Source organism: Tachyglossus aculeatus, chromosome 18 (genome assembly GCF_015852505.1).
Source record: "Tachyglossus aculeatus isolate mTacAcu1 chromosome 18, mTacAcu1.pri, whole genome shotgun sequence".
NCBI classification, from domain to species: Eukaryota; Metazoa; Chordata; class Mammalia; order Monotremata; family Tachyglossidae; genus Tachyglossus; species Tachyglossus aculeatus.
The window spans coordinates 27129741-27144088 of NC_052083.1; the positions used below are offsets into that span (position 1 = coordinate 27129741).

The window sequence follows — 14348 nt, forward strand, 5'->3', positions numbered from 1 at the left end:
GATTTGGGAATCATCCACCTGGAGGTGGTAGTTGAAGACATGGGAGAGAATGAGTTCTCCAAGGGAATGAGTGTAGATGGAGAATAGAAGGGGACCCAGGACCGAACCTTGAAGGACCCCCACAGTTAGAGGGTGAGAAGCAGAAGAGGAGCCAACAGAAGAGACTGAGTGGCCAGAGAGATAGGAGGAGAATCAGGAAAGGAGCGTGTCAGTGAAGCTGAGGTTTAAAAAAAACAAAACACAACACAACACCTATTACGCCTATTTAGGGTACTTTGGAATCTCTAATTCCTGGTGATTGGAAGTAAATCCATTATTACCTTTAAACTAAAGAAAACTTCACATATAAGTTTAACATGTGAATGTGAATCTCTCCTGTATATTGTGTTGGTTTGAAATCCTAGAGCAAGTTTGAATCGAGGAACAGGCACTTCTGAACAATTTCAGTGTATTTCATTTAGACAAGTTGCAATAATTATTAAATATCAACAATAAGAAATGCAGCATACCCTGAAATATTAAGAATTATTCTATGAATTTTAAATGCAAATTCCCTCACTCTCTTCTGGGTGTAAAAAGAAAAATGATATAGTGGCCAAAGAATAATATTATAGATGATCACAAAGTAATAATTGTTCAGGACAGGCACTGGTCCAGTGAAATATGTCCTACCCATTATTTTCTTTTACAGAATCACTTTAAAGGTCAGTGGAAGTTTGCAATTTTCACATTTCCAGTCATCTAACATTGTAGAATGCCACGAATAGAGCATTTATTTAAAAAAATCACAAAGGAATTCTCAAAGAAAATGAAGCTTTCTAATTTACAGATAACTGCTCAATTATTACTCCAGCTTCATGTATCTTTCGTAAAATTAGGCTCAGTGGTAGGGTTAAGAGTTTTCAATAGTTAGCACTGTCTCCTAAAATGCTGTTGATACAAAATAAACAACTGTGGTTAGTGGAGAAGGCCAATTACTAATTCAAAGCTTCCAAGTATTTGGATTGATAGTTCCCTAATGGATGTTGCAAATATTAAGAGAAGAATTCTCAATGTTTTTTGAAAACTTGAAAATAGCAGCGTGGTTTAACGGAAAGCGCTCAGGCTTGGGAGTCAGAGGTTGTAGGTTCTAATCCCAGATCTGCCACTTGCCAGCTGTGTGACTTTGGGCAAGTCACTTCACTTCTCTGTGCCTCAGTTACTTCATCTGGAAAATGGGGATTAAGACTGTGAGCCCTACATGGGACAACCTAATTACCGTGTATCTCCCCCAGTGCTTAGAACAGTGTGTGGCACATAGTAAGTGCTTAACAAGTACCATCATCATTATTATTATTATAACTACAAAATTCCTCTTAAAAAAGGCCAGGTGGGAGGAAGCAGATACTTTAGTAAACCAAGCAAATGCCTTCTATTAAATGAATCCTCCTCATAAATTTCTTCTAAGTTCGTTTCAAGGCAAACTGAAGATCTTACATGTTGAACATGCTAGAAAAAAACAAATCAGAATGGAATGCCTTCAGTCAGGGCATTTTTGAAGATTGAAAGGGGCTTTCACAAATAAATCTCACTACCATCTGTCTGCTTCTGGGTTAGGTCCTATTTCAAGCCTGTGAGAAGACTTAAATAACTCTAGAAATCACTTTTACACCCTAAATTCAGTTTTATCGAGAGCCTGGTATCTGAACTGAATTTTTTTCTAATCCTCTATGTCAGAAGTTGGTGGGGACTATTTTGGGAAAACAATCTAACCATTTTGGGCATTATGAAAACAGCAACTGTTGCCAGAACCACAAAAGTGTTTTACCCGATGGGGCTGAGAATTAAATTGGACACAGACTTATCAGTAACAAGAGTCCCAATCAGGTTAAGTCACACCAAAGAATAATTTCAGTAAAACTTTTTTTCCAAGGTAGTTCATTGCGGAAGTTGCTTGCTAACATTTTGTCACTATGTAGATAATTAGACCAATTTGGGGTTCACAGGTATTGAATCTCCATTTTTCAGATGAGGGAACTGAGGTACAGAGAAGTGAAGTGACTTGAAGTGTCACCCAGCAAATAAATGAGATGGAGTCAGAATTAGAACTCAGGTCTTCTGACTCCTAGGCCCACACTTTTCCCACTAAGCCACGCTGCTTCCCAAAACTTGACAAAAAATGTGTCCAGGGAGAACATCAAAATCGATTCATTGTTAATTGCTCATTTTCAGCCAGTTAAGAAAGGATTTTACTGACCTGTGGGCTGATCTGACAAAAACTTGGGGTAGTCCATCAACATCATTCAGGTTGCACCTCCCCTGTGTGCTTGTATCATGGGGTGATTGTAACCTGGGGTAAGTTTGCTCATCAATCACCTTGTTACCATGGTCTGTGTGTTGGCTCCAACCTGACTAGCTTGTATCTATCACAGCACTTAGAACGGTGTTTGACACACAGTAAGCGCTTAACAAATACCATTAAAAAACTACTTAGATCTTGGGTGCAGCCAAATGGAATTAACAACTACCATAATAATATTTAACCATAAAAATAATGGGCAAGATCACATTCTCAGAAACTGTTTAAAGTGAAATTAAGATTTACTTGCACATAGTACAAGTATCTTAAGTATGTATCTTACCAGAGCGGCACATTTTACTTCAAGTGTTTTTTCTGGTGGTGAAGCTGCACTGTTAATCTCCAGTGAAAACCAGACTTGGAAATGTGAAACATTCGCTTCCTTTTCTGGAAGAAAAAAAAACCAAACAACCCTTTAAACTATATTCATTATCTCCAAAGTTTGGAAGGGAGCATTTTCTGAGCACCTTCATCATACAATAAAAAAGAGTCCCAGAAAAAATTTGTGTGGTTTATATTTCCTGAAGTAATCCATGTCTCCTTAAGCGTTTTCCCACAGGAAAAAAAAGGGGGGGAGACAAAGGCAGTGGAGGAAAAGGAGTAAAGAAAAAAGAAAAAGGGCAGAATATATTGAATCAGACTAGACCTGATCTATAGCCGATTCCAGGCCTCCTTAATTCTCATGCAACCAGTCACATTACCATGGAGTAATTGTAGAATTTTGATAACTACTCCGAGGCAGCAAAACTCTTTTAGTAGTTGCCCGAGTTCAAGTCTGCAAAAGTTGTCGAATGCTTTCAAAAGGTTTGCAAACGCCTGGAACATACTTTGATGTTGTTTCCTGTTCTTTTCTTACTCTTGAAATGCAGCAAAAGGCATGACTCTCCTGATCTGTTGTCATCTGAAGCCACATTGGTTCTAGGCCCGCTTGATTTAATGAAATTCTCTACTGACAAGCTTCAGAGGACTTAGTTTCTGCTAGGATCTTGCCAAATGGTGAGATGAATAAGATTTCCTGAACACCCAAGCCCTTTTTTTTTTCTTTTTGAAGAGGGCAGCTTTGAAATCTTGTGGCATTTCCACAGTGTTCCCCGTGTTCAGAGAAAGCAAGTGTAGACATCTAACAGCACCTTGTCACTTATATATCCAAGGAACTTTGCATTATTCATCTTGGCTCTGACCGTAGAAGTACACACTCACTAAATATGACAATGAATGAATACTCTGCACACAGTAATAGCTCAATAAATACCATACATATTGGTTTATTTCCAGCATTAATGCATTTGGGAAGCAGGGTAGCCTTGTGGGAAGAGCACAGACCTGGAAGTCAGTGGATATGGGTTCTAATCCCAGGTCCACTACTTTTCTGCTGTGTAACCTAGGGCAAATCGCTTACCTTCTCTGTGCCTCATTTCCTCACCTGTAAAATGGGGATTAAATACCTGTTCCCCCTCTTTCTTCAATTTTGAGTCCCATGGGACCTTATCTATCTTCTCCAGCACTTTGTACAGCACTTGTTACATAGTAAGCCCTTAACAAATACCACAATTATTCGTACAATGGACAACCTTTTACATCATTTTACATCTACCCTCACACTTCTGTTTCTGTTTGCAATTTGGATCCATTGTCTCCCCCTTTAAATTGAAAGCTTGTTGAGGGCAGAGACCGTATCTTTAACTTCTATTTTATGTTCCCAAGTCCAGAATCACAGAACCACAATATTCCCTAGACAATGGATTAGATCTGGCCACATTTCACAAACCAGGGATGGGTAGGCTGTAACAATAAAGGCTGCTGTGTTTGTAGATCTTAAAAGAGGATAAGATACCAATAGTATACCTCGGTCTGGCAAGTACTAAATGGTTTTGGTGGCTCTGAAAATTTTATCAAGACCCTAAATCTGCTCCCTAAGGGCATGACTGTCACATCACTGTTAGTGCTAAGTGCTTAGAACAGTGTTTTACACACAGGAAGCCCTCAATAAATATGATTGAATGAATGAAAAGTAAACTCTCTCCTCATCCCCAACTCAATAAAGCAGTGCTACGTAGAAGGCTCAGTCATATTTAACTTTTTCTTCACCATCACGATTGACAACACAATAATGGCTTGTGTGCTGGGGATAGGGTTCATTTTTAGTCTCCTGGGAAATTCTCCTAACTCTGAGCCAACCAACATCATCGAGCAGCCTTGAATCTCAGGACCTGGCTTGACGTAGCTTCTCAGGGATGGAGTTGGATTCAACACTTTACTGGTCACCTTTTTTTTTAAAAAAAAAAGCACCCCACTATTCAAAAAGGTTATGAAATCTGTAGCCCTTAGAGAAAAGACAAATAAAGCCAATGCTCTACATTACTGATCTACCAGAATTTATCTTCTGGCCCTCTGGCATTCGTATATCTGTGAGGTTGAATTAGAATGCTTATGTTTGGATGGCGTTATATAAATATAAGCATTATAATAACTGCTGAAGTAAATTTAGCCTGTCAGCAAACCTATTATTGTACCCTTCCACCTTTCCTACAAATCTCACAATTTCCTGAAAATAGATGGCAAGGAAAACGTATCCCTGATACGAATGCTTCTTTTTTCACATAATTCCTTTGATAATTTCCCATTTCTTAATCCATCGGAGATATTCCCTTTGTTAGTGGTAGCAGGCTTCTGTTGCATGGCCTTAATTCTCACAATGGATTTTGGGGGTACATAAATGAAATATCAAAACCTCATTGAAGCACAAAATACCAAGACTTTACCGTCACTCCTGTGCCAGGAACAAGAAAACAGAATCATAAATCTTTAAATACGCAAGCTAGCCATCAAAATTACGGAAACTGCTAATTGCTTTTTCAGAGTGCACGTCATGCTAATTACACTATGGCACCCAGATTTCTTCGTCTATGGTTCTTTATCATATGAATGTTTTCTAGGACATGGAAACATTTATAAGGGTGCATTCATCATCATATTTATCCTTGAACCTGTATTTTGCTGCAGCTAAATCTGCATTTAGCCTCTGCAAATAACAACTTTTTTGTATGTCAATAAAGAAGGAGAATTCCTGTTCACTTTCCTATTTTTCAGTGGGGGCATAAAATCATGATAGGTGTGAAAATATTTGGAATTATTTGGCAAAAGGGTCCCAAGCCAACCTTTGTCTGTCTCCCCATTTAAAATGTGAGTTCCTGGAGGGTTGGGAATACGTGTTTTACACCATAATCTCTAAAGTACTCAACCAATGCTGCACACTCATAGAGAACTCTATAAATGCTAACGGACTGTCTGATAATGTTTTTTTTATAGATGACTACAGAATGCTCAGATCCAACAAAAGGAAATATTTCTTCACACAACAGAGGGCAAAACATATGGAATTTAATATGCAGGCAGGAAACACCAGAAGGGAGATTGTTTAGTTTGGACCTACTGCATGCTTAGCTCAGTGTTCTGCACAAGGTAAGCACTTATGTAGCATGACCAGTTGATGAAGGATTAGGTCATTGTCAATAATAATAATAATGGCATTTGTTAAGTGCTTACTATGTGCAAAGCAATGTTCTAAGCACTGGGGGGTGGGATACAAGGTGATCAGGTTGTCCCACGTGGGGCTCACAGTCTCAATCCCCATTTTTCAGATGAGGGACCAGAGACCCAGAGAGGGGAAGTTACTTGCCCAAGTTCACACAGCAGACATCAGTGGCTTCTGGGAAATGTCTATAGCCTCTCCCTCTACTTCCTGAGCTGTGTAGTTTCTTCCATTCCTTCCCTGCAATCCCCCTGCCAGACCCACATGGAGACTTCAAAAGCACACCGCATTTTCCAAAAGAATGGCTTATGACCCAGCCACCTAGCAGCTTCGGGAAATCATTTTCCAAGTCACGACTAGTTGCCTTCCTTCGATTCTGCCTTCGCAGGATTAAAACAGAATGCCATAATGAGCATAAGTATGCATGAAGTGGGCAGTTTGTCAGAAAACCAACAGTGGTAGCAAATGGGAAGTATTTAGAATCAACAGCTTGCACGCAAATGGAATTGGCAACATCAGGCCAATCAGCATAAAAGACTGTGTTCACTCTGATTCCCTTCACATTCCAGATCTCCAGGGCCAGAAATTAGATAATATCTTTGTTAGGAGAATTCTGCCACCTTCATTTACAGATGCACAGTTTTGAACTGCAGTTGAACTTAGACCCTCTCAAAGAATCAAGAAAGAGTTGGGAGTTTCAAGCATATCCAGATTTGGGGAAACCTCGCATGTATAGAACTGAAAATAAGTCTACTCCCCTCAAGTCCTTCATCCATAAACCTGGAATCCAGGTGTTTAGCAAATACGTAGCATTCATTTCTTCATTCAATCATATTTATTGTCCGCTGACTGTGTGCAGAGCACTGTACTAAGCGCTTGGGAGAGTACAAGATAACAATAAACATATGCCCTGCCCATGATAAAGTATTAATCTTTTTAGGAAACCTATCCCCCCAATTTCACTTATGGAGAGGAAAATTATCAATCAATCGTGCTTACTGAGTGCTCACTGTGTGCAGAGTACTATACTAAGCACTTGGAGAAGTACAATACAGTAGAATTGGTAGACACAATCCCTGACCACAAAGAGTTTACATTCTACAGAGGGACACAGGCATGAAAATACATTACGGATAGGTGGAGATAATAGAGTATAACGATGTGTCTCAGAGTTATTAATGCTTTAATTCTCATCATTCATGGTTTTTGCCACCCAAAATAGAGATCTGAAGCAAAAAGTTGCAAGTGGTTGGCTAGGACTTGAGCCCAGAATAGCTGGACAACATTTGATCACAGTATGATGATAGCGGGATTTTTTAAGTGCTTACTATGTGCCAAACACTGTTTTCCTGATGGCCAACCTCAATGCCTTCTGGGAAATGTCAATAACCACTCCCTTCACTTCCTGAGGCATGCAGTTTCTTGCTTTTCTTTCCCGCAATTCCCCTGCCAGACCCACAAGGAGGGTTTGGAAGTACACCGCTCCTTCCAAAAGGCAGGCTGGGATCCAGCCGCTCAGTAGCTTCGGGATACAAGATAGTTACAAGATAGTCACATCAGATTCAGTCTTTGTCCTCCATGGGGCTCACAATTTAAGTTGGAGGGAGGACAAGTCTTGAATCCCCATTTTACAGATGAGGAAATGGAGGCAAGGAGAAGTCCTCTAGACAGACTGTGAGCTTCTTGTTGGCAGAGACTGTTGCTGTTTATTGTTGTATTGTTCTTTCCCAAACAGTACAGTGCTCTGCCCACAGTAAGCACTTAGTAAATTCGACTGAATGATAGTTAAGTGATTTGCCCACAATCACAAAGCAGGCAAATGACAGAGCCAGGAGTAAAAACCAGGTCCTCTGTCTCCCAGGCCTGGGCTCTTTCCATTAGATCACCCTAGTCACAAAATCACTGCAGATCAGAAATGGGGTGTTGATAAATAGTCAGATAAAATAATACTTACTCACATTTTACCAAAGAAGAAGGGAAAAATAAAGCTGGCAGATGGGAAAATCTATTATTTATCTTATCATTGCCTCATATTCCTAAGAAGCTTCTCAGCAAAACATACCAAGGCCATTTGCTTTGGTGAATTATTTTGCATTGTATTCTTTTAATAATTCAATTACAACCGCCAACTAGATTTTTAAAGAGAATGGCAAACTTTATTTATAAATACTTTCTTCTTTAGCTTATGGAGTTGAAGTTTGCCTTTGGTTAGGAAGCATTACAAACCAAATGACAGAAATGGTGGAAAAATTCAACACTCCAAAAGTAAACTTTGAAGAGTAGCGATTTATTTATTTAAAAATCTTTAGAAGCAGCATGGCCTAGTGGAAAGAGCACGGGCCTGGGAGTCAGAGGACCTGGGTTCTAATCCCAACTCCGCCACCTGCCTGCTGTTTGACCTTGGGCAAGTCATTCTCTTTGTCTCAGTTACCTCATCAGTAAAATGGGGATGAAGACTGTGACTGTGGGACAAGGATGGCATCCAATCTGATTAGCTTGTATCCACCCCAGTGCTTAGAACAGTGTTTGACACATAGTAAGAGCTTAACAAATACCATGATAATTATCATTACTATTATATTAATGCCTGTCTCCCATCCAGACTGTCAGCTCACTATGGACAGGGAATGTGTCGGTTATATTATTATTTTGTATCTCCAAAGTGCTTAGTACAGTGCTCTATAATAATGATGGCATTTGTTAAGTGCTTACTATGTGCAAAGCACTGTTCTAAGTGCTGGGAAGGATACAAGGTGATCAGGTTGTCCCAGGTGGGGCTCACAGTCTTAATCCCCATTTTACAGATGAGGTAACTGAGGCCCAGAGAAGTTAAGTGATTTGCCCAAAGTCACACAGCTGACAAGCGGCAGAGCCGGAATTTGAACCCATGACCTCTGACTCCCATGCCTATGCTCTTTCTAGTGAGCCACGCTTTTTCTCTACACAGTACGCACTCAATAAATATGATTGATTAAAGAGTAAAAGGAAATAAAATAGAAATCTAAACGGCAAGGATTTAGTTACTCATGATTCACAGGCACATGATATGACACGTAAAATGTGCATTTCACTTAAAAATGAGTAATGGCCGAGTTTCACGCAGACCGATAATGAAATGATCCATACTAATAAACATACCATTGTTTGCTGAATCAACAGTTTGTAACGTCTCTGCTGACAAATTCTGAAGCTCCTGTTCACCATCTGTCTCCTCCGGTGAGCTGTTATATGGTGACTGCTGTTGTTTTCTGTCTTCAACAACAAATGAAATGGCACCTAGAACAAATAAGTACCAGATGTTAGATTCACAGGAGCATCCGTTTTAGAAGATGGACGGCCAGGCTCATGTGTCATTGTGACTTTGGCTATAAACGAATAAATAAGAGGCAAAACCTGAATTCCAGATGTCCGTTATCCAATTAAAATTGACAGGGGTGAAAAACATTTCTTGGCGAAGTACAAACGAGGGAAAGAAAATTATTCAAGCAAAAGGATAATTCTTTTATCAACTCACGTAAAACAAGTAGAAGAGGCAAGCCCTGAAAATGAATTAGCTCTTGGAATGTGTCTGTTTCATTGTTATATTGTGCTCTTCCCAAGCGCTTAGTACAGTGATCTGTATAGGGTAAGTGATCAATAAATATGATTGATTCATTTACTCCAGTGGGAATTTATACCATGGCAACTCAATCTGAATTGAGGGGGACACCATTTGAATGGAAAGATGACTCTAAAGACCACTGGAAGTCATTGAAATCTTTTTAAAACGCAGAGCCTGGATTTAAGTAACAACATTCATATCAGCATAGAGAAGCAGTGTGGCCTAATGGATAGAGCATGGGCCTGGAAGCCAGAAGGTTCTAATCCTGGCTCCACATCTTGTCTGCTCTATGACCTTAGGCACATCACTTCACTGGGCCTCAGTTACCTCATCTGTAAAATGGGGATTAAGACTGTGAGCCCCATGCGGGACAGGCATTATGTACAAACTGATTAGCTTGTCTCTACCCCAGCGCTTAGTATAGTGCCTGGCACATTGTCCGTGCTTAACAAATACCATTAAAAAAAAATATGAGTGTATGTTCTTGCCTGCCTGTTGATAAGGAAATGGTAAGAGGAAGAAACATGTTCCAGTTTGACCAGAATGAATAATTGTTAGTGCTTGAATTGCTAAAATGTAAAATTGATTATTGGTAAAATCTACTAGTATGGAAGTACAGTTTTCTTTCCTCTTCAGTGAATGTCCTGTTGAGAAGCAACATGGCCTAGTGGAAAGAATACAGGCCTCAGAATCAGAAGACCTGGGTTCTAATTTGCTGTGTGACCTTGGACAAGTCATGTCAGTTCTCAGTGCCTCAGTTCCCTCATCTATAAAATGGAGGTTAAGCCTGCAAACCCCACGTAGGACATGAACTGTGTCCACCCTGATTAGCGTCTATCTACCCTAGCACCTAGTACAGTGCCTGGCATTCATTTATTGTCGTATTTATTGAAAACTTACTGTGTGCACAGCACTGAACTAAGCAACTTGGAAAGTACAGTTCAGCAACAAATAGAGACAATCCCTGCCCACAGCAGGCTCACAGTCTAGAACTGGGGGGGACAGACATCAAAACAAGTAAGCAGGAACAGAGTAAGTGCTTGCTCATTTAGATATAAAGGAAGGTTTCCATGTTATGAAGGCTATGAGCTGAACCAAAGAACCTCTTTTATTAGTTCTTTCTGAAGTGATCTTCAGGGTTAGATTACTGCATCTGCCTTCTCACGGATCCCCCTTCCTCCTACCTCTCCTGATTTAAGTTCATTATTCCATGCTTCTGCACAACTCATCTTCTTGCAAATGTCACCCGAAACACATTTCTCCATTTTTTAACAGTCTCACCTCCCTCCTCATCTCACAGAAACTCATTACCATTGGGTTCACGGCCCTCTGCCTTACCTATCCGCTGGCTCGCTTCTACTCCTGTACAGTGCCTGGCACGTAGTAAGCTCTTGAAAAATGCCATGAAAAACCAAAACTCTGAAAACTGTGCACTTAGCTTAATGTCTAATTTTATCCTGTAGGAAGAACTGTGGCCTAGTGGTTAGAGCACGGGCCTGGGAGTCAGAAGGACATGGGTTCTACTCCCACCTCTGCCACTTGTCTGCTGTGTGACCTTGGACAAGTCACATGGCTTCTCCATGCCTCAATTACCTCATCTGTAGAAAACCGATCCACTGTGGGACAGGGACTGCGTCCAACCTAATTATTCATTTATTCATTCAATCAAATGTACTGAGCGCATACTCTGTGCACAGCACTGTACTAAGTGCTTGGAAAGTGTGATTCAGCAACAAATAGACAATCCCGGCCCACAACGGGCCTACCCCAGCTCTTAGTAGAGTGCCTGGCACATAGCAAGTGCTGAACAAATACCATAAAAAAAACCATGTTAAGAGCCTGCATTCATGTTTTAGACTAAATATTAGTTCTTCCATCAATTCTATTCCAGTTTTTATGAATATTTATTGATCTGGGCAACGAGCAAGCAGAAATCAAGAATGCGTGCAACCACCATGGACACTCACAGTTAGTACTGAGCATCTCAAATTGAACTGCTCCCGCTCCAGTATGCGAAGCAGCTAAGTGTATAGTGTGTATGTGCTACTGAAGAGGGCACCCAGAGATGATGTCCCCACAGCATGGGACACCACAGTGATTTGCCCAGTGGACGTGACCAGCTCCCCAAGAATTGCATAAGAAACAAATCAGGGCACAGCAGCATTCTTCTGTTCAGAGGATACACAGAAACTGATTGGAAAGGGTTCAAAGAAATTTACTACTGAGCATTTTTAAGGTAAGATAGGCCAACCTTCTCTCAAGTGATGGCGATGAGAACCATTGACCAACATAAGCTCTTTGAGGGCAGAGATTGTGCCTATCAACGCTATCATACAGTATTCTCCAAAACGTTTAGTACAATTAGTACAGTGCTAAGTGCTTAGTACAGTGCTCTGCACACAGTAAGCGCTCAAGAAATACGATTGAATGAATGCTTTACACACACACTGTAAGTGCTCAAGAAATACAATTAATTGATATCGTTGCTCCATCACTTTCATCTTCTAATATAGAGCAACAGATCATGCGACAGGAATTTGGGTCACACATCCAGTTTTTGGTTTCAGCCAGTACTTCCAAAGAGTAAATTTACCATTAGTAGCTTCATCATTGGATATGACAACAAAAAAATGCAGTGACCATCACAGACTAACAAGCCATATTTCCAATCCAACGGAAACATACAGTCGTTAACTTTCAAAAAAGAGCTGGAATGGATCTGAAATGCACATTAATGTGACGTGGAAGTACCCGGCCCTATTTCAATTTTTTCAATTTAAGCTCACTCCAACTGATAGAACATGCAGTCTTTTTCAGGAGATTTAATTAGACTTCCATCTCTTTTCCCCATTACGTTTATGTCTGGTAAGGAAAAGATTATGTGCTGATTTACAAAACAATCCAATCTACCTCTCAAGAGCCCTACATGAATATTTCAGGTGAAAATATTTTGAACCAAGTGGGGTGACTGAAGAACCTGTTCATCTTAAGGAAATGGGTGAAGAGAGCTGTGGATATAATTATATTTCAACACCGAAGCTTTTGTTATGACAATTATTGAGAAAGGTGTCTTAGTTGGAATGCTTTGGCAATGTTTACATCCTAATCCTTTATGATGATGATCACTTTATATTAGATAACGCACTGTTTCAAATTTATTTTGTTTTCAATGAACATTCTCCTACAGAGATAATATATCTGATTTGCATTTATGTTTTGAAAAAGACCATGCTGAATCTTTTGTTGTGTTTTAAAGCAACACCTTTTAGAGTCCCCAAGATCAAATGATTTCCTTTAAAACAAAATACAATACAAATCTAAGTGGGAGCGCTGCACCTTATAGTTTCCTTCTGAGGAAAAATAAATCCTGTAAAGGGCTCATAGAATTCCAAAATTCAAGCTGAATACAACTGAACCCAAGAAAAGGTTGTTTTGTGGTGAAATGAATCACCCCTAATCTGAAGAGTTTTAGAACACTTGAGAGGGGCTTAAATACACTGGACGCATTTGTATTGAGTGTAATTGTTCTGTGAGACATAGTATAATGAATGACCTTAACACAAATCTTCAATGTGAACTTGTCTGAAGAAAGTTCAGGGAGACCTACAAGTTAGGAGTAGTAAATATGGAGTTGCTCCAGTGTGGTAAAATGAGGCTTTCCTTTGAAAAACTCCAAAGAGTAGTTCTCTGTTCTGCTTCTAAAGTGAAACTGATGTGTTTTTAAAGTCTAAAGGAAAGGTCACCAGTAAAATAAGTCACTCTTTTGCTAGAGCTCACAGTTTAATTAGAAGGGAGAATTCCCACTTTTTCAGTTGAGGCAACTGAGGCACAGAGAAATGAAGTGACTCGTCCAAGGTCACACGGCAAACAATTGGTAGAGCTGGGATTAGAACCCAGATCCTTTGACTTCCAGGCCAGTGCTCTTTCCACTGTGCTATTCTGCAATTTTTTGAATAGTGAAAGTAAAATATGCCTTTCTAGTAGTTAGAAAATAACTATGTTTATATAAAAGATGAAAGAGCAAAATTACCTCACAAAAAATTTCATTTCAAAGAGAAGAAATGCAAGTCTTCCCTTGCAGTTCAGAAATAATTTAATATTTTAGAAAGTAATATTGGAAAATTGCACTGTAAAAAATCAAAGTGGAATGGGTTTATTATTTAAGAACACTGAGATGGAATTACTCTTTCCAAGTCTAAAAGCTATCACCCTTATTGTCTCTTACATTAAGAAAATGGATGATGGAAATCAATTGGAGTATGTGATATTAGTCCTATCTTTGAATGCTGCCAAGGGGATATATTAAAGGAAGTTGAGAGGCTCAACTTTTGAATCTACTCCCTTTTAACACAATAATGGTAAAATAACATGCTGAAAAGCCTAAGAAATGGAATTTAACGGGCCAGTTTTGTGTATACGATAGTAGATTCTCAAAAAAAAAGGAAAATAAAATGCAAAAGACAGTGACGATCTGCATAACACACTGAAAGTTTATCTGGAGGGAAGCACTTTTCATCACCTATGCTAGGAATCAAAGTCTGCACTGAATTTGTCATTTCTAAGTTGGCCATTCACAATAAATATCTTGGGAAAGAGTGTATCATTTTATACTTTTAATTAGACATTAAGTATTAGTTCTTTTGATGCCAAGCTTCTACTAGCTTAGGGTGAAAATGCATCTACCAACTCTATTATAATGTACTTTCCCAAATGCTTGATACAGTACTTTGCACATGGTCAGTGCCCTGTAAACATCGTTGTTGGACAAAAATGAGCATAATAAAATAATAATAATAATAAACAATGGCATTTATTAAGCACTCACTATGTGCAAAGCACTGTTCTAAGCACTGGGGAGGTTACAAGGTGATCAGATT

At 39.5% G+C, this 14348-nt stretch overlaps 1 protein-coding gene across 1 annotated transcript in view; it reads right to left on the bottom strand.

Moving 5' to 3' along the window:
* The window catches only part of CFAP47 (cilia and flagella associated protein 47), a 271714-nt gene that overhangs the window by 87650 nt on the left and 169716 nt on the right, over positions 1 to 14348 (bottom strand). The window contains exons 50-51 of the mRNA XM_038760124.1: positions 9009 to 9146; positions 2622 to 2725 (exon numbers count right to left, since the gene is read on the bottom strand). Coding sequence (XP_038616052.1) covers positions 2622 to 2725; positions 9009 to 9146 — 242 coding nt within the window. The remainder of the gene's footprint in view (positions 1 to 2621; positions 2726 to 9008; positions 9147 to 14348) is intronic.